Raw genomic sequence first — 27,789 nt, forward strand, 5'->3', positions numbered from 1 at the left:
TTATAATTTTATACTGCGGACAACACTAACCCCCATTTTCTCAATATCTGGTTATCGTTTTTAGTAACGATAAACCTCCAATTAACAGTTTATCGTCACGATAAAAAATAACCAGAGATTGAAAATGGGGGTAAGTGATAAAAGACCAACAAAAAACCCGTGTCTCCCAGTTTTGGCAAAAGACATGCACTTTTTTCTTTATTCGCCTCCAAATATTTGGGGCCTCGGTGTCATTTTTACAAAAAGTGATCATTTTCTCAGGCTCATATTTTGCAAACAGTTTGGAATTTTGAATTATTGTCTTAGGCAAAGTTGTCACTTGTCACAAAGTTGGCACTTTTCACAAATAACAAAAATTGTGAACATATAAAATCGCAAAAAACTTTAAAAAATTCGAAATAAATTTGTTTGCCTAAAAGTATGCTTTAGTTTAATTCATTTAGTTTTTTTCTTACTAACTTATATTGACCTACCTAAACGGTGTTAAGAATCAATCCTAGGAAGTGCATATGTTCTAGAAAGTTGTTTATTGATATCTTAGGTACATTTTTGTAGTTGATTGTTTTCTTGAATTTTGAACGGTTTGCTAACTATGGACCTGAACAGGGGAAAAAAGGTAAAAAATTCGATTTTTTTTAAGTTTTTTGCGACTTTCATCTTGAAGATGAAGTTTTTTTGATTTTATATGTTCACAATTTTTATTCTTTATGAGCTACAACTTTGCCTTAGAGATTAAATAATAATTCCGAACTTTTTTCAAGATATGAGAAAATGATCACTTTTTTACAAAAAGTGCATGACTTTGGGCAAAACTGGGAAACACGGGTCTTCCTTTTTTGGTCCTTTATCACGTAGTGGTGTCCGTATATGTTTTATATTTTTGTTTTTTATAATGCTGTGTTACAGCATTATCCATCACTGCATTACCAACATATCAGGAAACATTTTCCATGACTCTCGCCCATAAATCCGGCTGAATTTTACCGATGGCATGGGTTATGTTGACTTTGAGGGCCTCTGTGATTTGTGGCTTATTTTCATAGACCTGCTACTTAAGAAAACCCCACAAAAAAGTCTAACGATCCTCCACGTAAGATGACCATGCCCTCAAATCGCTTGTGCAGAATGTCCAATGTATCAAAAGCTGTATGGCACGTAACGCCTTCTTTCCATATGTCGTTGGTGTCCATATCATTCAATTCAGGCCAAAATAAGTTATGTATATATATATATATGTATATATAATTTTTGTCACTTAAAACTTTCATGGAATACTTTTTATTGAGTTTTCGCGAAGATACAAACTTTTCAAATTGAAATTAAATTTTTATTTATAAATATTTTTCAATGAAATTTTATAGTTACATAGACTTTTCTATTAGAAATGAAAAATAAATGAATAAATGAAATGTGTTATCAGGAATACCGCAATTCCCAAAAAAACTTTTAAAAAATCCCAAAAGTGGAATTTTTTAGGTTTTTGGCTATAATATACATATTAGGGTCAGGGTTATCGGAAGACTTAACAAAATAATTAAAAACATATTGGGCCATCTAAACTTGCTTACTATATTCTGATATCGAGTATGGGAATTGAGAATTTTTGCTCTAAATTTGAATTTTACATACAAAATTATAAGTTTTTTGATGGACCTGGTACCATCGTTAACAAAATTTTTTTTTCATTTCAAATATGTTGTATAAAGTTAGCTTTTCATAAAGTAAAAATTCTTAATACATTTTCTAAGAAATTTTTTAGATAACTGAAAAAGAAAAACAATACTTTTTTTCAAGAAACTAGCGAAAAATTTATTTTTAACATTTTATACATTCAAATGCATAAACGATATTTAAACAGTTCCTTTTTTGTTTGAAATATACATTTGTTGTTAGTCCAACAAAGGAAAAATGGAAAAAATTGGGAAATATTTGAACCCGCTGTTATCAAAAAACGCCTAACCATGCTTCATGTTACTGGGGGTAATTAATATTATATACCCTTCACCAAATTCATACTACAAATTTTTAAATATTTTTATTTAAACAAAATTTTATTTTTTTTCCAGTTGTTTTGTTCATTTTTTTGAAAAAAAAATTTTCGATTGTTATTTAAAATTTTTTTTTTAAAAATTTAAAAATTTTTTTTTTTTAAATTTCAACATTTGTGAAAAAAAAATTCGGGTTTAAAATTTTTATTTTCCGATTTTGACCAATTGTAGGTCCAACTTACTATGGTCTTATATACGTCGTTGCAAATGTCTTTGAAATATCTATCATTAGATATCCATATTGTCTATATTAAAGTCTTAGTAATCCAGATATAGGTCAAAAATCGAGGTTGTCTTGGTTTTTTTCTCATATCTCAGCCATTTGTGGACCGATTTTGCTGATTTTAAATAGCAAACTTCTCGAAAGCATGTCTGATAGAATTATTGAAGATTTGGATGCCGAATATATCTGGGGTCTTCAGAAAATTGATTTCAACAGACAGACAGACGGACATGGCTTAATCGACTCCGCTATCTATAAGGATCCAGAATATATATACTTTATAGGAAATGAAAAATGTAGAAATTACAAACGGAATGACAAACTTATATATACCCTTGCCACGAAGGTGAAAGGTATAATTAATCATACGTTCCAGTGTCTCTTAACAAACTGAATTTAAATTAATCATACGCCTTCTAAATTAAATTGAACGTTAGTTTTTCTGTTGTTTCTTATTTAAAACTATATTAATTGCCATAAAATTAATCATAAAAAATGTAATTTAATTTAAATTTAATATTAAAATTTTCTCTTATTTCAGATTTAAAACAATGACTTACTATAATGACACACTGCCCTCCACCACCAGCAGCACCTCAGCAACGGGGACATATTTTACGTATCATATACCAGGCATGGATATTAATCCAGGACCCTATGTCTTCACACTAGTCAGTCAATTTTTGGGCATGATAACGCCCGATGAATTACCCTTAGGTAAACTTTACTTTTTCTTTTAATTCTGTACAAAAAAAAGGAAATAATTTTATTTGTTTATTCTAGGCCAAATTAGACAATTAATTTACTCAAATTTAACTATAATAGAATTTGCCACAAATGTAAGTTTTAAGCTAAATAATATTTAAGTTTTTTCTTAACATTACACAGTACAACATGTAAAAATATAACCATACACGGTCACCACTACGTAATAAAATACCAAAAAAATAAAAGCCCCGTGTATCCCAGTTTTACCCAAAGTCATGAACTTTTTTTATGGGCCCCCAAAACCTCCGGTCTTCGGTGTAATTTTTGCAAAAAAGTGATAATTTTCTCAGGCTCAAATCTTGCAAACAGTTCGGAATTTTGATTTACTCTCTGAGACAAAGTAGTAGCCCTTGTCATAAAGAACCAAAAAAACTTCATCTTCAAGATCAAAATCGCAAAAAACTTTAAAAAATTAGATTTTTTTACCTTTTTCCCCCTGTTCAGTTCCAAATTCAAGGAAACAATCAACTACAAAAATGTACGTAAGATCTCAATAAACAACTTTCTAGAACATATGAACTTCCTAGGAATGATTATTAAGAAAAAACTAAAGGAATTAAGTGTTTTGGGTCATATACTATTAAATTATTATAAACTAAAGCATACTTTTAGGCAGCTTAAAAAAATGTATTTCTAAATTCTTTTCGAATTTTTTAAAGTTTTTTGCGATTTTGATCTGGAAGATGATTTTTTTGATTTTATATGTTCACAATTGTTGTTCTTTATGACAAGGGCTACAACTTTGCCTAAGAGAGTAAATCAAAATTTCCAACTGTTTGCAAGATATAAGCCTGAGAAAATTATTACTTTTTGCAAAAACGACACCAAGGCCCAAAATCTTTGGGGGCCCATAAAAAAAAACTGCATGACTTTGGGCAAAACTGGCAGACACGGGTCTTTTCTTTTTTTGATCTTCTATCACATACTGGTGTCCGTATATGGTTATATTTCCATGACTCAAAAAAATTACACACAGTATTACTTAAGAGTATTTTTATTTACTCTTATGATGTGATATGAGTAAAATTGATTAGTTTTCTTTTGCTGTTTGTTGAAGGCCATCAAAACGGAATCCGGTTTTATAGCTCTCATGAGTATTTTTATGATTTTGGCTTTGGTGCCCATATTGGCAGCATGTGCCTGGTGCTGTTGTCGTCGTTCACCAGCCGAAGTAATGGAATATTCACGTCATGCTCCCGTAATAATGATAGATGATGCCTTGGAGGATACATTGCAATGTCGTAAAAAAGCCTCAATAACAACCATGTGGATAGTTTTCATATTATTAAGGTGAGCTGGTTATTTTTTTTTAAAGCATCATAAAGAAATAATTTAAAATATAACAAAACTATTGCTAGACATTTTAAAAGAATTAATTAATTTCATACACCTGTTTTTTCCTTATAATATTTAACTATTTCCAGCTTAAGTGATTTATGCATTTTTTATGCCAACAGTCGTTTGGCCACCACCGTTGAAATGACACCCGAAATGATTAAGTCCACCGTCCATGATATGGAAGTTTTTCTAAAGGATACACATTTGCAAATAAAACATAAACTTGATAATGGTTTTCATGTTTCCGTTGAAAAAGTTGTCAAAGATTTGGAAGGTTTGTATAGCTGACAGCCAAACAAAACACATATGAAAAAATACTTGCATAATCTAGCTTACTTTTATATAAAAAAGTTTTTCAACTTAATAACTGCAAAGTTTATTATAAAGTTTTTTATGTTTTTTTGTTACAAAACCCTAAAACACATGGATATATATGACAGATAAAGTTTTATGCTTCATATTGTGTGAAAATTACTTTTTTTTTATTACATTTTCTCTTGTTTTTCAAAAACACGTAACCATGCATTTTGTGACTTTAGATGTGGATGTTTTGCTAGGAGAACCCATTCAAGCGGAAATTTCAGCTCATACTGGCATTGAGTTGGCCTATGATTCGTTGGCAACCTTAAGCCTGGGTAAGTACGAATGTAATGCACAAAAACTACCGATTTATCCTTCAAAAGCACTTCGTCCTTGTCTTACTATTGCACAAAACATCTTCATTTACTTTCCACAATATTATTCCTAATAAATCAATTATATTATTAAAGACTTTGACCCACTTAACTGTAGTCAAATGTAGTTACAACTAAATAACTAACAACCTCAAATAACTATTGTACATACTTAGTAGAGTTGTAGTAAGACTTTTAAACAATTTCAATAATAATTTATAACCATTTGGTTACATCCTCTTTGTTTTTTTATTTTCAGTGAATGCGGAACTTATCTATCGTGTTCTCATGCTGCAGGAGACAGTGGGGCGAGCTTTGAAATTGGCACAGGAGGCAGCTGCTCGCATGGAAGAGCTGCAAATACAATTGTCGGTGTTGCAACGTCAGTGCACGTATCGTGATCGGCCACTGTGTGATACATTGCGTATTAGAAGCTTTGAGGAGAATGGTATTATTGATGCTCTTAAAACGGTAAGAAAATACTGGAGCAAAGGATATGAAAAGTATAAAAGCAAATGAAATGAATGTACAGCTATAATTGTTTAGCAAAGAACCAGTAGGAAATTAAAGCAATCTTCAATTTATGACTAAACTATGACAAGACTATGACTAGACTATGACTAGACTATGACTAGACTATGACTAGACTATGACTAGACTATGACTAGACTATGACTAGACTATGACTAGACTATGACTAGACTATGACTAGACTATGACTAGACTATGACTAGACTATGACTAGACTATGACTAGACTATGACTAGACTATGACTAGACTATGACTAGACTATGACTAGACTATGACTAGACTATGACTAGACTATGACTAGACTATGACTAGACTATGACTAGACTATGACTAGACTATGACTAGACTATGACTAGACTATGACTAGACTATGACTAGACTATGACTAGACTATGACTAGACTATGACTAGACTATGACTAGACTATGACTAGACTATGACTAGACTATGACTAGACTATGACTAGACTATGACTAGACTATGACTAGACTATGACTAGACTATGACTAGACTATGACTAGACTATGACTAGACTATGACTAGACTATGACTAGACTATGACTAGACTATGACTAGACTATGACTAGACTATGACTAGACTATGACTAGACTATGACTAGACTATGACTAGACTATGACTAGACTATGACTAGACTATGACTAGACTATGACTAGACTATGACTAGACTATGACTAGACTATGACTAGACTATGACTAGACTATGACTAGACTATGACTAGACTATGACTAGACTATGACTAGACTATGACTAGACTATGACTAGACTATGACTAGACTATGACTAGACTATGACTAGACTATGACTAGACTATGACTAGACTATGACTAGACTATGACTAGACTATGACTAGACTATGACTAGACTATGACTAGACTATGACTAGACTATGACTAGACTATGACTAGACTATGACTAGACTATGACTAGACTATGACTAGACTATGACTAGACTATGACTAGACTATGACTAGACTATGACTAGACTATGACTAGACTATGACTAGACTATGACTAGACTATGACTAGACTATGACTAGACTATGACTAGACTATGACTAGACTATGACTAGACTATGACTAGACTATGACTAGACTATGACTAGACTATGACTAGACTATGACTAGACTATGACTAGACTATGACTAGACTATGACTAGACTATGACTAGACTATGACTAGACTATGACTAGACTATGACTAGACTATGACTAGACTATGACTAGACTATGACTAGACTATGACTAGACTATGACTAGACTATGACTAGACTATGACTAGACTATGACTAGACTATGACTAGACTATGACTAGACTATGACTAGACTATGACTAGACTATGACTAGACTATGACTAGACTATGACTAGACTATGACTAGACTATGACTAGACTATGACTAGACTATGACTAGACTATGACTAGACTATGACTAGACTATGACTAGACTATGACTAGACTATGACTAGACTATGACTAGACTATGACTAGACTATGACTAGACTATGACTAGACTATGACTAGACTATGACTAGACTATGACTAGACTATGACTAGACTATGACTAGACTATGACTAGACTATGACTAGACTATGACTAGACTATGACTAGACTATGACTAGACTATGACTAGACTATGACTAGACTATGACTAGACTATGACTAGACTATGACTAGACTATGACTAGACTATGACTAGACTATGACTAGACTATGACTAGACTATGACTAGACTATGACTAGACTATGACTAGACTATGACTAGACTATGACTAGACTATGACTAGACTATGACTAGACTATGACTAGACTATGACTAGACTATGACTAGACTATGACTAGACTATGACTAGACTATGACTAGACTATGACTAGACTATGACTAGACTATGACTAGACTATGACTAGACTATGACTAGACTATGACTAGACTATGACTAGACTATGACTAGACTATGACTAGACTATGACTAGACTATGACTAGACTATGACTAGACTATGACTAGACTATGACTAGACTATGACTAGACTATGACTAGACTATGACTAGACTATGACTAGACTATGACTAGACTATGACTAGACTATGACTAGACTATGACTATGACTAGACTATGACTAGACTATGACTAGACTATGACTAGACTATGACTAGACTATGACTAGACTATGACTAGACTATGACTAGACTATGACTAGACTATGACTAGACTATGACTAGACTATGACTAGACTATGACTAGACTATGACTAGACTATGACTAGACTATGACTAGACTATGACTAGACTATGACTAGACTATGACTAGACTATGACTAGACTATGACTAGACTATGACTAGACTATGACTAGACTATGACTAGACTATGACTAGACTATGACTAGACTATGACTAGACTATGACTAGACTATGACTAGACTATGACTAGACTATGACTAGACTATGACTAGACTATGACTAGACTATGACTGGACTATGACTAGACTATGACTAGACTATGACTAGACTATGACTAGACTATGACTAGACTATGACTGGACTATGACTAGACTATGACTGGACTATGACTAGACTATGACTAGACTATGACTAGACTATGACTAGACTATGACTAGACTATGACTGGACTATGACTAGACTATGACTAGACTATGACTAGACTATGACTAGACTATGACTAGACTATGACTAGACTATGACTAGACTATGACTAGACTATGACTAGACTATGACTAGACTATGACTAGACTATGACTAGACTATGACTAGACTATGACTAGACTATGACTAGACTATGACTAGACTATGACTAGACTATGACTAGACTATGACTAGACTATGACTAGACTATGACTAGACTATGACTAGACTATGACTAGACTATGACTAGACTATGACTAGACTATGACTAGACTATGACTAGACTATGACTAGACTATGACTAGACTATGACTAGACTATGACTAGACTATGACTAGACTATGACTAGACTATGACTAGACTATGACTAGACTATGACTAGACTATGACTAGACTATGACTAGACTATGACTAGACTATGACTAGACTATGACTAGACTATGACTAGACTATGACTAGACTATGACTAGACTATGACTAGACTATGACTAGACTATGACTAGACTATGACTAGACTATGACTAGACTATGACTAGACTATGACTAGACTATGACTAGACTATGACTAGACTATGACTAGACTATGACTAGACTATGACTAGACTATGACTAGACTATGACTAGACTATGACTAGACTATGACTAGACTATGACTAGACTATGACTAGACTATGACTAGACTATGACTAGACTATGACTAGACTATGACTAGACTATGACTAGACTATGACTAGACTATGACTAGACTATGACTAGACTATGACTAGACTATGACTAGACTATGACTAGACTATGACTAGACTATGACTAGACTATGACTAGACTATGACTAGACTATGACTAGACTATGACTAGACTATGACTAGACTATGACTAGACTATGACTAGACTATGACTAGACTATGACTAGACTATGACTAGACTATGACTAGACTATGACTAGACTATGACTAGACTATGACTAGACTATGACTAGACTATGACTAGACTATGACTAGACTATGACTAGACTATGACTAGACTATGACTAGACTATGACTAGACTATGACTAGACTATGACTAGACTATGACTAGACTATGACTAGACTATGACTAGACTATGACTAGACTATGACTAGACTATGACTAGACTATGACTAGACTATGACTAGACTATGACTAGACTATGACTAGACTATGACTAGACTATGACTAGACTATGACTAGACTATGACTAGACTATGACTAGACTATGACTAGACTATGACTAGACTATGACTAGACTATGACTAGACTATGACTAGACTATGACTAGACTATGACTAGACTATGACTAGACTATGACTAGACTATGACTAGACTATGACTAGACTATGACTAGACTATGACTAGACTATGACTAGACTATGACTAGACTATGACTAGACTATGACTAGACTATGACTAGACTATGACTAGACTATGACTAGACTATGACTAGACTATGACTAGACTATGACTAGACTATGACTAGACTATGCTTCGTAGGTCTTTAGACAGTCAAAAGATAGCTTCTATCGTATTTAAAAAAAAGTCTTAATTTTCATAATTTCTCTACATTTTTCCTACTGTCTCCTTTTCTCATCACTATAAATCAATCATAATATTTATTTACTACCATTTCACAATTATAAACTTGAATTTGTTGTCTCTGCAACACAATGTTATGATTGCAACAATGTGGTAGGAAAATATAGAGAACGTTATAAGAACTGAAACTAGCAAATCAAACAAAACCTTTAAAAGACAAACAGTCTAACAAGTACAACATGTTATGGCAGCAAATGTGCTGCTGTATGATTGAACTCGTATATAATATGTCATGTTGTGACAAGTAGTTGGAAATTAATTTTCTTGTACAAATCAAACAACTTACATTTGCACAAATATTTGTGTTTTTAATGTTTTCATAACTGCATGTTTGATTTCAATTCATTTCTTAGCTTTTTTTTCTTTTTATTTCTCATTTCTCTTTGGCCAGTTGCAAGAAGATCAAGCCATATTTCGGATGCGTTATTTGGGTGAAATTGAATTTGGTGCAACTGTTAAGAATTTATCATCCGAAGTGGGAATGTCACGTTCAATATTTAGCAATTTTCCTCAACAAGTTAAACTGGATACAGCATATGAAAGAAATTGTAAGTCATTTATTATCAGTTCTATGTTTTTTTTCTGTTTGTTTTTCAGTTTCCTGTGCATGGCCATTTTTCTTTTTGTGTTTTATTTTACTCTGAGTAAATGTCAATTACAAACACACTTGTCAATATTTCTTGTGAACAATTTTATTGAAAAAAATGTTAGAGTTTCCTTGTAACACATATATAGTTTTTTTGTGTTAGTTTTTGTAACAGTAAATTCATTTGGATTCATAAACATTTTTTAAAGAAATATGAAGTTTTGTGCAATTTTTGACAGTTGACTTAATGTCAGGTGCTTTGTTTTAGAAAAGGAAAATACACAATACGAGATAGATTTGAATCGATGGGATTTTTAATATAATTTATAAATGTAATAAAAGATGAGAACAAAAAAATAATAATTTAAAAAAATAGCTGTATACGAATAATCGTATAATTTACACTCGGGTTTTCGAATAATTCTATAAAAAATTTGTATAATCTTTACAAAATGTAAACTAAATAAATAAAATTAGAATAAATATTTATTTGAACAAATATTTTTAACGAATAATCGGTTAATATTAACTCGAGTAAAACTTAAGTTTTCGAATAATCGAGAAAAAATAATTTTTAATTATTATAAAAAGAAACACATTTTTTACTCCTTTGTATAACTAATATTCGATTAATATTGAAACCGGATAAAACTGTAGTAACGAATAATCGAATAAAAAATCATAAGAAATGCTTTAAAAATTATAGACAGGTGTCTAAAAAACCGAAATTTAAAGAAAAACTGCTTGTATGTACGAATAATCGAATAATTTAAACCCGGGTTAACGAATAATCGTATAAAAAATTTGTATAATCGCTTAAAAAGGTTAACTAAACTGTGACTATGATTGAAATTAGAATAGATATTGATTGTAGATAATATTTTTAACGAATAATCGGTTAATATTAAAACGAATAAAACTGTAGTAACGAATAATCGAATAAAAATTCTTAGAATGGCTTTTTGAAAATTAAAAAAAAATTATTTAAATAATCGAAATATCCTTGTATGTACGAATAATCGAATATTTTAACGAATAATCGTATCAAAATTTTTTATAATCGCTTAAAATGGTTAACTAAACTGTGACAATATTTGAAATAAGAATAGATATTGATTGTAGAAAATATTTTTAACGAATAATCGGTTAATATTAAACCGAATAAATCTGTAATAACGAATAATCGAATAAAAATTCTTAGAATGGCTTTCGATTAATATAAACTAGGTTTTTCGAATAAAATAGACTAATATAAAACCGGGTTTACGAATAATCGTATCAGAAATGTTTATAATCGCTAACAAATTATAACTAAAGTGTTAAATAATTTAAATTATAAAAAATATTGATTCTAGATAATATTTTTAACGAATAATCGACTAATATTAAAACCGAATAAATCTGTAATAAAGAATAATCGAATAAAAATTCTTAGAAATAATTAAAGAAAATTATTTAAATAATCGAAATTTAAATAAAAATTACTTATAGGCAAATTATGTACGAATAATCGATTAATGTAAACTCGGGTTTACGAATAATCGTATTAAAAATTTGTATAATCGCTAAAAAATGTTAACTTAAGTGTTACAATAACTCAAATTAAAATAGATAATAATTTTAACGAATAATCGATTAATATTAAACCCGAATAAAACCTTTGATTCGAATAATCGATTAAAAATTCTTAAAAGTTAAAGAAAATTATTAAAATAATCTAAATTTTAATAAAAATAGGAAGATTATTTACGAATAATCGACTAATATAAATCCGGGTTTACGAATAATCTTATCAAAATTTTTTATAATTGTTAAAAAATGTTAACTAATTTGTTACAATAATTGAAATTAGAATAAATATTCATTGTAGCTAATATTTTTAATGAATAATCGGTTAATTTTAATCGTATGAACATAAAATATTTTGTAATTCTTATGAAAAAGAATTTTAATTTTTGTATTATTTTTTTTAACGATTAATCGATTAATTTTAAACCCAGATTAAAAAATTCTTAAAATAAAATTACAAATTAAACAATAATTATTTCAATAATCAAAACTTACATAAAAATTTGCTTGTGGAGAAAGAACAGCATTTATTTCTTAGTAAAACTTATCGTTTCAGTGAAATGTTCGAGCCTTTTTAAAACTTGAATTTATCCATTCCTTAATCATCCTATATTACCTGAAATTTAGTGTTTTAAAATGTTTGTTATCTTTGTCGCTGTTCAAAAAATCCCTTTACCCACTTTGTTTGTTTCATTTAGAATTACAAATAGTCGGCCAAAAATCGCTTGGCTAATTGAAAACACTTAATGAAACCAAAAATTTGAAAACGAACAACAAAAATTTGGTCATTTATCAAACCGACTTGACAACAAATTTTTCCAAATTCAATTAACATTTTCTGGCTTGCAGCATGGCCTCACACACATGCGGCAGTTTTGCACCTCAACTCTCCCAAAAACAATTTAATTTGATAGCATTACTTCATTTTTTTTTTCTTTTTTAATTCACAGACACCCTTGAACAATTGGAGAGCATACGTCATCGCACCACGGCCAATGCACAAATGTTAACGGCGACCATAAATGCCCTGCTCGAACGTTTAAAAAACATTTGGTCTGATGTCGAGCCACAGTATGTCAAATTACAGGACTGGTCAAATATCTATTGGACAATTGGCTGGGTGGCAGCCATGGCCATTGTCTGGATACTGCTCTTTCTGCTCATGTCCTACTGTTGCTTCCTGTGTGAGGCCAATATTAAAGCGGGTGTGGTGCTTTTTGTTGCTGTCATTATTATATGTTTAAGCAGTATTTGTATAACAATATATGGTGTTATCTCCCTGGCCATAGGGGGTAATGCGGAAATATTTCTTTGCCAGCCCATGTATGATGATGGGGGAAGTGGTATGTCTACAGCAGGCATAACAACAGCCGTTTCAACGGATATTAAATGGAAGATGAATGGTGTTAGTGGCAAAGATAATAAGAACATAAATGCCTACGATATGCTGGGTAAGTTATTCGATAAACCGGGTTATGTTTATTTACACGAACCGCAAACGGGCATTATCGGTGAACTTTTACGACCGGATGGAGTGAATCATTCAATTGTAAATGTTAGCTTGGCAACAGCTTTAAGGTATGTGAAATAATAACTAACTATCTTCTGTGTGTATTGATAAGTATTCATCAATATGTATTTTATTTAGAAATGTATCGCTGCTTGTTAGTAGTTGTATGTGTTTGTATGATAAATAAGAGGATTATTTAGTTTACTATGAAGTTATAGTTAGTTTGGTTTTGTTGAAGAAGTATTTGTTGTTCAGTTTATGCGTAGAATATATAAGTAGCTAAATCACACATTTAGGGGTGTTTCCATGGTTTAGCAAATTTTAGAAATAAGTTTATGAAAATATAAACTTTTAAAAAAAATAACTTCAATTAATGATTTTTAAGTAAAAATATGTTTTATCATATTTCAAAAAGTTTTGTTTGTTACTTATTCAAAAGATAAAATTCTTCAAATTGTATAGTATTTTTATTAAATACATGTAGAGCTTTAAAAATGTATTTTTTAAAAACCATTAAAATTTGTATTTATCCTAAAACTAACGTATACATAATATTTATTTCACCATTAATTTCATACTAATCATACGTATGGGGTGAACTTAAAGTTAACGCCAAAAAGTATGCTACACAATTATTGTGAATACATGTGTTATACAAGTAGTGGGTGGCGTATACTTAATATTATGTTACACTTCAAATTAAATATTAAGTGTACGTTTCGTGTCCTATAATTAATACGAGTATGAGAATCAGAGATGTAAACTTAGGATTTTGTAATAATAATGAACTCAAGCTTTTTGATATGAAAATAACAAAATTATTTATATTATTTTTTCTTATTAAAAAAATGCAAGAAAATTAAAAAGAAAGAAAAAGCTATAGTTTTTGATTTTGATATGAAAATAACCAAATTATTTATATTATTTTTCTTATTATTGAAGAAAATGCAAGAAATTTAAAAAGAAACTGTGATTGCAGTTTTGTTTTATTGTAAACTATTTAATGATGTAATAATTTCCACAACCAAAACAATCAAAAGTTCCGTGGTGTAATCAAAAAATAGTAATTTGGTTAAACTGTTAAAAATATTTTTAAAATCGACTTAAATAAAAGGAAATTCCTATTACTTTTTCGAAGCAAAAAATATTAAAAAAGCTATAAATAAACAATTAGCATATAAAATGTTATAATTTAATTTCCAAACTACAAAGATATAATAAAAATCTGATAAACAAAATATAAAATTCCTAAAGATTTTAAATTCCTAAAATGGGAATTTTCAAAACTTCAAGGATTAAACCCTCCGTTACTCGCAACTGATCTGGTTGATACAGGCAAACATTTTTTTATTGTAAATTTTTTTAATTACCCTAAAGTTTAAGCTATTTTTTGATAAAATAATATTTTTACTGCAATTTTTTGTGTATTACTCTTTTAAATACATTGCATTTAATATTGTTTTTATGTTTTCGAAATAAAAAGCGAAGAGATTTTTTTCAAACACACCTTTTTTATTGATATCAATTTGATACATTGCGACTAACGGAGGGTTAAAAAAATGGGATTAATAATTCGTTAGAAAGTTTTAGATAATTAAATTTTAGAAATAAAAAAATTGTGGGAGATTTTTTTTTTATTTTCGAAATTGTTTTTTAATTTATTTTAAAAAAGTTTTTTCCAACTTTTTTTTAAATTTTAAAAAAAAAATTTTAAATTTATTTAAAAAAAATTATGACAAAAAAATTTTTTGTTGGAAAAAAAATTCGTTACTATAGCCTTATATAATCGTTGCAATGAACTTTGAATTTTTTCCTTATATTATAATTTAGCTACTTTTAACTAAATTCCTAATTGAAGATTTGAAATTCCCAAAATGGGAATTTACAAATTTACCCGGATTTAACAAAAATCTGATAAATATATAATTTTCGTTTAAAATATTACAATTTAGTTACTTTAAACTAAATTCCTAATTGGAGATTTTAAATGCCCAAAATGGGAATTAACAAAATTTCACGGATTTATCCAAAATCTGATAAATAATCATATCAAAAGTTTTAGGCAATTAAATTTTAGTAAAAAAAAAATTTGTGGGGAAATTTTTAATAGTGGGCATTTTTAGTTTTGAAATGGGAATTCCAAAAATCATAATTTTTCCACAGAAAAATTTTAAATGGGATATAAATAAAAAGTTTGCGTTTAAAATATTATAATTTTGTTACTTTTAACAAAATTCCTAATTGGAGATTTTAAATGCCCAAAATGGGAATTTCTAAAATTACAAGGATTTAACCAAAATCTGATTATTAGTACAAAAGAGAAATTAAATATATAATTTGCGTTTAAAATATTACAATTTAGTTACTTTATACTAAATTCCTAATAGGAGATTTAAATTCCCAAAATGGGAATTTCCAAAATTTCAAGGATTTAACAAAAATATTATAAATTATCATATATATAGTTTTAGATAATAAAATTTTAGTAAAAAATATTTAGTTTAATTGCTTTAAAAGTAAAAATTTCCTTTTAATTATTTAAAACCTATTAAATATTAAGTATTATTTGTGTTATTTCAAATCCCCTTAGTGCTAGTTTTTGTGCCATGGAAAACCCTTTTTCTTGCTGTTCATGGAAAGCGTTAATTCAATAAAAACGCTGTTGATTTTATTTTAACTCCCAAGTATTTTTTCCAACGTTTGATTTGGTTTGGAAGTGTTATGCATGCCAATTAGTTATCGATACTGTACGTGTTTTCTTTTTTTCGGATAACACTCTTTGCTGTCCTGTTAAATTGAAAATGATACAATATAGTAAATGTGTTTTGCCCCTCACCGCCCAAAATAATTGAAAGGATTGCTATAAATATGAATGAAATGTTAAATTCTTAACTTTGAAGAATCTTCCTTTAAAAGATTTCAATATAATTTAAATTTCGAAAACTCCTTTAAGTTTTATAACATTACTACCCCCTAATTTGTCTAGTACAAAACCCCCCCACCCCCTGAAACCTGTCAAACTTTTAATCTCTATAAAGGCTCTTGTATACCTTTTAACTGCCATAATTTACCATATGACCTGGCATCCTTATAACCCAAGAATTAATAACATACCTGCAACTAATGTGTATAAAAACTCTTTCTCAATGTTACCACAAACTACTACGTGCCTTCTTGCAACAACTAACTCTCCATGTACATACATGCATACATATAATGTGTGGCAACAAACAACTTGTTTCATTTGTGGAATACTAACGAATGAACTTCTGAACTATGAATTAAAAACATCTTCTGCAACGAATGACCAACAATTTAAATTTTTCATTCAACATACAATGCCCAACATATTGTTACAAACAACAATGTATCGACATCATCACCATCATTCTTCTTGTTTTGATTATTGTCGAAAATAATACAAAAAAAAAAAAAAAAACCTTTAGAGGATGTGAAAAAAATGAAGCATCGTACAATGTCTTTCAATTGGATGCATTCGTGAATACAACAGCTATTTCCGATATAAAACAATTCCCCAAAGTCACCCAGGCCATTGATGCCATCGATGTTTCGGAACGTACTTTACTGTCGTTGACACAGACAATACAAACCATATTGGAGAATATGTTACAAATGTCATCGTTTAATTTAACCACATACCGTACGACAATAGGAGCACCCACGCCCGAAAAAGATTTGGCTACTTTTATTGATCAAATGCAAAGAGTCGCATTGCAGGTAAGATTTATTTTAAAGAATAACCATAAAAACGAATGCAATTAGAAATACATCATCTAGCTATTTCTAAGCTAAAGGAAGTCATTAATGACTGTTATAAACTGAAAATAAATAATTTTATTTATATTATGAAATTCCCATTAAACAGACAATTATATAACAAAATGTAGAAAATTGTGTCTGATTTTCAAAAACAAAACAATAAATAACTAATTTAAGAAAATACACTAAAAAAGTACGTTTTGCAAAAATATAGAGCTTTAAAAATGTATTTTTTAATAAACATTTAAATTTGTATTTATTCCTAAAACAAATGAATACTTAATATTTATTACACCTTTAATTTCATATTAATCATACGTTTGTGGTGAATTTAAAGTTAATGCCAAAAAGTATGCTACACAATTATTGTGAATGCATGTGTTATACAAGTAGTGGTGGCGTATACTTAATATTATATTACACTTCAAATTCAATATTAAGTATACGTTTCGTGTCCTATAATTAATACGAGTATGAGAATCAGAGATGAAAAATTAAGATTTTGTAATAATACTGAACTCAAGCTTTTTGATATGAAAATAACAAAATTATTTACATTATTTTTTTTTATTACTTTAACAAATAGAAGAAAATTAAAAAGAAATTGGGATTGCTGTTTAGTTTTATGGCAAACTATTTAAAGATGTAACAATTTTCAGAACTAAAACAATCAAAACTTTTTATAAAATCCGTGATATAATGAAAAACGAGTCATTTGGTTAAATTAGTAAAAAGATTTTTAAAATATACTTAAATATAAGAAAATTCCTATGAACTTTTCCAAAGAAATATATTAAAAAGACTAATTCCCAAAATGGTCATTACCAAAAATAAGAAGATGTAACAAAAATGTTATAAATAATCATATAAAACCTTTAAGATATTAAATTTTAGCAAAAAAAAAATGTTGGGGAAATTTTCCCAAGTGGGGATTTTTTAATTAATAATGGGAATTCAAAAATCTATAAAAAATTTCCCAAAAAATTACTAAATATGCAATTTTGGCATAAAATATTTTCTTGTAGCTACTTCTACTTGAATTCCTAAAAGGAGATTTAAAATTCCCAAAATGGGAATTTATAAATTTACACAGATTTAATAAAATTTTAATAAATAATGATATAAAAAGTTTTAAATAATTAAATTTTAGCAAAAAAAAAATTATGGGGAAAATTCCACTAGTGGGGATTTTTAAATTAATAATGGGAATTCAAAGAACCATAAAAAAATTTACTAAATAAGCTATAAATATAGATTTTATGCACAAAATATTTAATTTTAGCAACTTTTACCTGAATTCCTAAAAGGAAATTTAAAATTCCCAAAATGGGAATTTCTAAAATTTCAAGGATTTAACAAAACTCTTTAAATAAAACATAAATATAACTTTGTGAAAAAAATAGTATTGTTCAGCTACTTTTACTTGAATTCCTAAAAGGAGATTTAAAATTCCCAAAATGGGAATTTATGAATTTACACGGATTTAACAAAATTTTGATAAATAATGATATAAAAAGTTTTAAATAATTAAATTTTAACAAAAAAATATTGTGGGCAATTTTTTCAAGTGGGGATTTTTAAATTAATAATGGGAATTCAAAAAACTATTACAAATTTGAAAAACAATACTAAATATGCAATAAATATATAATTTTGGCATAAAATATTTCATTTTAGCTACTTTTACTGGAATTCCTAAAAGGAGATTTAAAATTCCCAAAATGGGAATTTCTAAAATTTCAAGGATTTAAAAAAAATCTTTAAATAAAACATAAATATATATTTTGTGAACAAAATAGTATTGTTCAGCTACTTTTACTTGAATTCCTAAAAGGAGATTTAAAATTCCCAAAATAGGAATTTATGAATTTACACGGATTTAACAAAATTTTTATAAATAATGATATAAAAAGTTTTAAATAATTAAATTTTAGCAAAAAAAAATATTATGGGGAAAATCCACAAGTGGGGATTTTTAAATTAATAATGGGAATTCAAAGAACCATAAAAAATTTTCAAAAAAACTTACTAAATATGCTATAACTATAGATTTTATGCACAAAATATTTAATTTTAGCAACTTTTACTGAATTCCTAAAAGGAGATTTAAAATTACTAAAATGGGAATTTCTAAAATTTCAAGGATTTAACAAAAATCTTTAAATAAAACATAAATATATATTTTGTGAACAAAATAGTATTGTTCAGCTACTTTTACTTGAATTCCTAAAAGGAGATTTAAAATTCCCAAAATGGGAATTTATGAATTTACACGGATTTAACAAAATTTTAATAAATAATGATATAAAAAGTATTAAATAATTAAATTTTAGCAAAAAAAAAATATTATGGGGAAAATTTCACAAGTGGGTATTTTTAAATAAATAATGGGAATTCAAAAAACTATTACAAATTTGAAAAAAAATTACTAAATATGCAATAAATATATAATTTTGGCATAAAATATTTAATTTTAGCTACTTTTACTGGAACTCCTAAAAGGAGATTTCAAATTCCCAAAATGGGAATTTCTAAAATTTCAATGATTTAACAAAATTCTTTAAATAAGTCATAAATATATACTTCGCGAACAAACTATTATAATTTAACTGCTTTTAACTAAATTCCCAATGGGAGATTTTAAATTCCCAAAATGGGAATTTCCAAAATTACACGGATTAAACAAAAATCTGATAGATACTGATACACAAGTTATAAATAATTAAATTTTAGTAAAAAAAAACATTTGTGGGATAATTTTCTAAAGTGGGGATTTTTATTTAAAAAGTGGGAATTCAAAAAACCATAAAAAAAAATGTTAACTATGCAATAAATATAGAATTTATTCATAAAATATTTGATTTTAGCTACTTTTACTTGAATTCCTAAAAGGAGATTAAAAATTCCCAAAATGGGAATTTGCAAAATTACAAGGATTTACCATGAATATGCAAATTAGCTATAAATATATACCTTGTGGTTAAAATATTATAGTTTAAACAGTTTTAACTGAAATCCCAATAGGAGATTTAAAATTCCCAAAATGGGAATTTACAAAATTACATGGATTTAACAATAATATAACAATTAATCATATAAAGGGTTTACCGAATATAAATTTTAACAAAAAAATATTTTTTGGGGAAATTTCCTCAAGTGGGAATGAGAATAATAAGGGGAGTACGAAAAGCTTTCCCGGCACAAATTTTAAATTTAATTAATATTGATCCACTTAAAAGCAGCCAGTGTATGGGCTTCTATTGTCTATGGCGTGTAGTCAATTTTAACGAAATTAAACTATATTAAATAAAATCTCTTTAAATTTCAATTTTATTTATGTTTTTTTCAAATTGTTCTTTTGTTTAGTTTTCAAAAACACACCTAAAATTCAAATGTTTCCAGGTCTTGTCTGTTGTAAATGTTTGCCAATTTTATTGTTAGTTTAGCTGAAACAGAAAACATTTAACACATGTAACTAATTTATCAAGACTATTCCAACAACTGTTGTAAATTTTCCAAATACAAACATGTAGTGAAAGATGTTCCCAATTGTGGTCGTACAACCATTAATGTCTCACAAAAACAATATAAGGCAGATGCTAAGATGGTGATTGTACGAGTATGTATAGGTTACGTAATTGGAATAGTACTACCTAATTCTTGTTCAGGAATAATGTATGGAGAACAGAGACAATTGCACATAGGATTAACCTTGTAATACTAACATATTGGGAGAGAAAAATTACATACACTTATGTTCAAACGTGGTATATGAAGCAAGTTTTTTTTAAAATCTCAGATGCAAGTCAATATGACTTTATTGGGGTTGGCCCAGAAAAACTTTTAAAAAATCCATATTGTTCTTTATTCTAGCTCACAAATTCCTTTTTTATAGGAAGGGTTTTTAGCAGTTAGCCTTAAGTTTGCTTTTATTTGGAAACAGTGTCTTTTTCTTTTGCTCTATACAAATGAGAAGCTCCTAATGTTCATATTTCTGTATAGTTGACCATGTGTAGTTGTTTCCCTATATGACGGATATATTACCTTTTATTTTCCTTCATGAACTGTGATTGTCTATGAAATGGTATTTTCATAAAGGATTTTGATTCAGTATAACGAAAAACCTTTTATTGGCTGTAACGAATCTTAACATCCTGTCTTGACGTGCCATTAATTTGTTTACTCAGCGAACAATTGAATTTTTCTTGTGTCTGGGAATTCCAAACAAGGTGATAATTAAGTGGAAATAATTTGTAAACGGATAATCCAATTTTAATAAAATTCATAGAGTAGGTGTAGTTGAGTTGAGGTTTTGAAATTGGACTTCTTTAAACACCAAGGGGGGGGTCTGAGCCTCAAGGCCCCAAATGAAGGTACCTTGGGTATATGAAAGATTAAAAATTATGCCAAATGTTTGTTCAATCCGATGTACACAAATTTGGGGCCTTGAGTGTCCTCCCCTTGGTCTTCTATAACCATGAGAAATTTTATTACTTTTTTTAATATTTCCCACACCATGCGATGTAACCAAATATTAGTGGTTGCGTCTTTTTCTTCAAATATTTGTTATGAGTTACCATAACTACACAAATATAATAACTACTGGTCGGAAGGCCGCTATATTCTCCAATATGGCTTGTAAATGAATTTTTCAAGAGAAAGAAACAATTTCTATAGAAACAAATTTGCATAAGCGATTTTTCTATAGAAAATATTGAATATAACAGTTTTTCTATATATAAATGGTGTATAACAGTGTTTTCTATAGTAATATTTGTGTATAACAGTTTTTTTTCTATAGAAAAATTTATGTATAACAGTTTTTCTATAGAAAATAATGTGTATAACAGTTTTCTCTGTATGAATAATTTATGAATAAAAAACATATCTGCAGAAAATTTGTGTATAACACTGGAAATTCTGTATAGCAGTCTTTTCTATAGACAAATTTGTGTATAACAGTTTTTTCTACAGAAAATTTTTATAAAATAATTTCTTTATAATACTTTTTTCTACAGAAAAATTTCAGTATAACAGTTTTTTTCTATAGAAACAATTTTGTATAACAGTTTAACTACAGAAATTTTGATGTATAACAGTTTTTTCTATACCGATTTTTCTATAGAAAATATTGAATATAACAATTTTTCTATATATAAATGGTGTATAACAGTGTTTTCTATAGTAATATTTGTGTATAACAGTTTTTTTCTACAGAAAAATTTATGTATAACAGTTTTTCTGCAGACAGATTGTGTAGAGGAGTTGTCTCTATAACAAAAATTTTGTATAACACTTTTTTCTATAGAAAAATTGTTTGTGCAACAGTTTTCTGTATAACAGTTTTTGCTATAGAAAAAAATTTGTATAACAGTTAAACTAAAGAAATTTTGATGTATAACAGTTTTTTCTATAGAAAAATTTCTGTATAACAGTTTTTAATTAAGAACATTTTTTGTATTACAGTTTTTTCTATAGAAAAAATTCTGCATAACACTTCTTTTTATAGAAAAATTTCAGTATAAGACTTTTTTTTATAGACAAATTTCAGTATAACAGTTTTTTCTATACAAAATTTATGTATAACATTTTTTTTCTATAGATAAATTTGTGTATAACAGTTTTTGTATAGAAAATTTTCTGTATTAGAATTTCTTTTTATAAAATAATAACTTTATAATACTCTTTTCTATAGAAAAATTTCAGTAGAACAGTTTTTTCTATAGAAACAATTTTGTATAACAGTTTAACTATTTCTATAGAAAAATTTCTGTACAACAGTTTTTTCTATAGAAAAAAATCTGTATAACACTTATTTTTATAGAAAAATCTCTTTATAAGACTTTTTTCTATAGAGAAATTTCAGTATAATAGTTTTTTGTATAGAAAATTTATGTATAACATTTTTTTTCTATAGACAAATTTGTGTATAACAGTTTTTTCTATAGAAAATGTTCTGTATTACAATTTCTTTTTATAAAATAATTTCTTTAAAATACTTTTTTCTATAGAAAAATTTCAGTATAACAGTTTTTGCTATAGAAAAAATTTTGTATAACAGTTTATCTACAGAAATTTTGATGTATAACTGTTTTTTCTACAGAAAAATTTCTGTATAACAGTTTTCCTTAAGAACATTTTTGTGTATTACAGTTTTTTCTACAACACTTCTTTTTATAGAAAAATTTCAGTATAAGACTTTTTTTATAGAACAATTTCAGTATAACAGTTTTTTCTGTAGAAAATTTGTGTATAACACTGGATATTCTGTATAACAGTTTATTTCCTATAGAAAAATGTCTGTATAATACTTTTTTCTATAGAAAAATGTCTGTATAATACTTTTTTCTATAGAAAAATGTCTGTATAATACTTTTTTCTATAGAAAAATTTCAGTATAACAGTTTTTTCTATTGATTTTTTTTTTGTATTACAGTTTTTTTCTATAGAAATATTCTGTATAACACTTCTTTGTATAGAAAAATTTCTGTATAACACTTTTTTCTATAGAAAAAATTTTGTTAAACAGTTTTACTATATAAATTGTGGAGTATAACAGTTTTGTGTACAGAAAAAAATTCTGTATAGCAGTTATACTATAGAAATTGTGGTGTATAACACTTTTTTCTATAGAAAAATTTCTGTATAACAGTTATTTCTATAGAAAATTTTCTGTATAACATTTTTTTTCTATAGACAAATTTCTGTATAACCGTTATTTCTATAGAAAAAACTGTATATAACAGTTTTATTATAGAAATTGTGGAGTATAACAGTTTTATCTACAGAAAAAAATCTGTATAGCTGTTATACTATAGAAATTGTGGTGTATAACAGTTTTTTCTATAAAAAAATTTCTGTATAAAAGGTTTTTCTAAAGAAATTTTTTTGTATAAGAGTTTTTTCTACAGAAATATTCTGTAGAACACTTTTTTCAATATAAAACTTAAGTATAACATGTTTTTCTATAGAATAATATGTGTATAACAGTTTTTTCTAAAGAAAATTTTTTGTATTACAGTTTTTTCTATAGAAATATTCTGTATAACACTTCTTTTTATAGAAAAAATTCAGCATAACACTTCTTTGTATAGAAAAATTTCTGTATAACAGTTTTTTCTATAGAAAAAAATTGTGTTAAACAGTTTTTCTATAGAAATTGTGGAGTATAACAGTTTTATCTACAGAAAAAATTGTGTATAGCAGTTATACTATAGAAATTGTGGTGTATAACTGTTTTTTGTATAGAAAAATTTCTGTATAACAGTTTTTTCTGAAGAGATATTTTGGTATTACAGTTTTTTCTATAGAAATATTCTGTATAACACTTTTTTCAATAGAAAAACTTCATTATAACATATTTTTCTATAGAAAAATTTGTGTATAAGAGTTTTTTCTAAAGAAAATTTTTTGTGTTACAGTTTTTTCTATAGAAAAAATCTGTATAACACATATGTTTATAAAAAAAATTCTGTATAACACTTTTTCTGTAGAAAAATTTCAGTATAACAGTTTTTTTCTATAGAAAATTGTCTGTATAATATTTTTTCCTATAGAAAAACTTCTGTATAACAGTTTTACTTTAGAAATTATGGTTTATAACAGTTTATTTCTATAAAAAAATGTCTGTATTAAAGTTTTTTCTAAAGAAATTTTTTGTATAACAGTTTTTCCTTTGGAAAATTTAAGTATAAAATTTCTGTATAACAATTTTTTCTATAGAAAACGTTGTGTAAAAGAGTTTTTTTCTATAGAAAAAAATAACGATTAATAGTTTCTCTATAGAAACAATTGTTATACACCATATCATAAGGTGCCAACCTGTATAGTACTTCGGGAACAATCTTCTCCGTGCATCTCTCTTTATTTGGTGACAATATATTATTTATATCCTAACTCTCTTATTTCATTCCTTCAACTACAGTGATACTTCATTACCAAACCTTTCCTCAATCATAGGGTATAACCAAAATGTTATTTCTTTGCCTTACGGAAAACTTGTTAACATAAGTATTTATCTCCCATTCTTACCTACTCCCTGTAGATACAAGATGTGGCCACATCCTCACGTATGACAACTCTCGGCAGTCGTTCGAAACGTTTGCAAGCCTCAATACTACAACCACTCGAACAGTTACAAAATGAAATTTTATACCATTTGACTGCATTGGAATTGCAGAGGGATCCGTGGGCCAAACAGGTCAATCAGACCCTGAATCATTTGCGCAACATACAAGAGTATTTGGAGAAGATGGCGGGAGAAATATGTGACAATCAAACACGTATTTATACAGAAAGGTTTTGAAAACTCACCCTGGATCCCTGTTGTTTCTATAGTTTTATAGTTTTTAATTATATATGTAAATATTTTTATTATTTTAGACTGAAAACCTATTTGAGCAACGATAAGGCCACCATGTCTTCCCAGCTGGGTGAAACGACTGCCAGATGTCGACCATTTTTTGATATATTCGATGCAAATCGCATATTTCTTTGTCGAAATATGATAGATTTTGTGAATGCTTTATGGTTTTTTACCTTTCTAACCCTACTATTGTGGTCCATTGCCACACCGGTGGGTTTAAATCTTATAACTTTACAGAGGAAATTGAATAATTTACGCATGGCTAAGCTGCGTGCTGCCGAGCGAGCTACCGAGAGGGGTGATTCATTTAGTCGCGGACGTAGAAGAGATCGTGGCCGGAGTGCATCGCGTGAAAGAGATAGAGATCGCAGTACCAGTAGTACGGGTAGAGCCAGGCCAACATTGTAAGTATAGAATGTTTTCAAAGTGAAATGATTTCGGAAATCAGTAGTTTGCTTAATCTTCATCTTCCAAAATAATAACTTCTTTATTTATGTGACATTTTCCCTTCCAGACAACGAACTGCCACCGAGGAGACACTTGATATAGACACTTTAAACGACACACCCTCACAACGAGCCCAAATGGGTCGCGAAAGGGAACGAGAACGCGAACGTGAGCGTTCTCGTGAACGAGAGCGAGAACGTGAGCATGAACGATCTAGAGAACGAGATCGTGACCGCGAACGACAGAGCAGAAGTCGTGAAGTGTCACAGGACAAATTAGGCGGTCGTAAAGGAGGACAATTGTAAGTTAATTTTAACATTGTTCTAACAAATCTCTGTAATTATAAAATAAATTTATGCAGACGTCGTCAAGGCACTGAAGAAGAAAGTTTGGAATCAGGCCCTAGTCGAGCGACTTCCTATGAACGAGAAGATAGTCAGTCACGTGGAAGAAGTAGTAGTGCCCAGCAGAGACAGCAAAGACCACAGCAGCAGCAGCAACAACGTTCCAGATTTCAACAGCCACCTCCTTTGTAAGTAATAAATATTGCGTGGCTAAAAATCATCACATTTCAAATTCCATATGAATCCAACTTTTCTTTCTTTCCTAACTAAACATATTTCACAGACGTCGCCAAGGTACCGAAGAATTTGCCATAGACGATGGCGGTACCTGGCAGTCACCTTCGCAAACTGGACGTGGCCGCAGTGAGCCACGCCGTGGCGAGGGACGACGCCAGATGGATCAAAACGAACCCCAGCGTGCCAGACGATCGATAACACCTGTACTACCAGTACGAGCGGATGCTCAGCCGGCCCAACCAAAGCCCAGAACACCAACCCGTCTAAGAAGTCGAGTTTCACTGACCAGTCGGGCTGTGAAGAATATTGTGCAAAGTCGTGACAGCCGCGGTCGGGGATTGTATGTTTTGCAAATATTTAAAATTTTACAAACAAATAACTGTTTTATATAAAATTTCATTTGTGTGTAGACAACGTCAGAGTACTGAGGATTTTGACTTGGAAGATGATAATAGTTATGGAACTTCAAGAAGTGCTTCACAGGCCGTTCAAGCGTAAGTTGAATGTGAGACACTTAATTTGTCCAAACTTCTCAAAACCGTTTACTTATAGGGCTCGTCGTACACCACCACGTTCGGCTCCACCGCCACCTCCTCCACCCTCTAACAGGTTCTATCAACGTTTTTAATTTTATATAAATACACATATGTTTGTTAAATTAAAAAAAAATTATAATAATAAACCCTCTTATCAACTCTAAACCACCATTTTTTTAAAGTAATTGCACTCTCTCTAATCTTGTAAAATGTTTTTCCTTTTTCGTTGCCCGTCATCTTAGATTCAAAGCGAGTAGTGCACGCAGCGTACGTTGGCATGCCGGTGACGAGGAAATGGTATTCGAAGATTGTGATTCTCCCAATCCCATGTACATGAGTCATGATCTCAACGATTAGAGAGGAAGAAAATAAACGCTAAAGTCGAGTTCGTATTAAAAATTTAAGCATTATTTTCAAAACAAAATGAAAAAGAAATCCACATGCACGATTTTACCACAAAATACAACAAGTTGTTTTTTTTCAATTTCTTTATTGTTTTTGTAATACTTTATACTAATTATTATTAATTGTTTCTGTTTAAATTTGAATTTTGTTTTTT

At 29.0% G+C, this 27,789-nt stretch overlaps 1 protein-coding gene across 1 annotated transcript; it reads left to right on the forward strand.

Moving 5' to 3' along the window:
- Positions 1-2,818: 2,818 nt before the first annotated feature.
- On the forward strand, positions 2,819-27,642 carry prom (prominin). Its single transcript, XM_065512621.1, has 17 exons — positions 2,819-2,988; positions 3,055-3,110; positions 4,097-4,329; positions 4,464-4,651; positions 4,917-5,012; positions 5,311-5,522; positions 10,248-10,404; positions 12,962-13,589; positions 16,968-17,259; positions 25,346-25,599; positions 25,684-26,070; positions 26,181-26,414; positions 26,475-26,645; positions 26,741-27,034; positions 27,105-27,188; positions 27,247-27,303; positions 27,473-27,642. The coding sequence occupies exons 1-17, from the start codon at positions 2,823-2,825 to the stop codon at positions 27,585-27,587; spliced, it is 3,624 nt and encodes a 1,207-aa protein (XP_065368693.1). The 5' UTR covers positions 2,819-2,822; the 3' UTR covers positions 27,588-27,642.
- Positions 27,643-27,789: the final 147 nt, after the last annotated feature.

The sequence above is a fragment of the Calliphora vicina genome, chromosome 5 (genome assembly GCF_958450345.1).
Source record: "Calliphora vicina chromosome 5, idCalVici1.1, whole genome shotgun sequence".
Classification (NCBI taxonomy): domain Eukaryota; kingdom Metazoa; phylum Arthropoda; class Insecta; order Diptera; family Calliphoridae; genus Calliphora; species Calliphora vicina.

Bases quoted from the DNA above. Each gene is read 5' to 3' on its own strand.
- prom (XM_065512621.1), top strand. From the start codon at position 2,823: ATGACTTACTATAATGACACACTGCCCTCCACCACCAGCAGCACCTCA. The intron at 3,111-4,096 runs GTAAGTTTTAAG...TGTTTGTTGAAG, and splicing joins TAATAGAATTTGCCACAAAT to GCCATCAAAACGGAATCCGG. The intron at 17,260-25,345 runs GTAAGATTTATT...TACTCCCTGTAG, and splicing joins TGCAAAGAGTCGCATTGCAG to ATACAAGATGTGGCCACATC.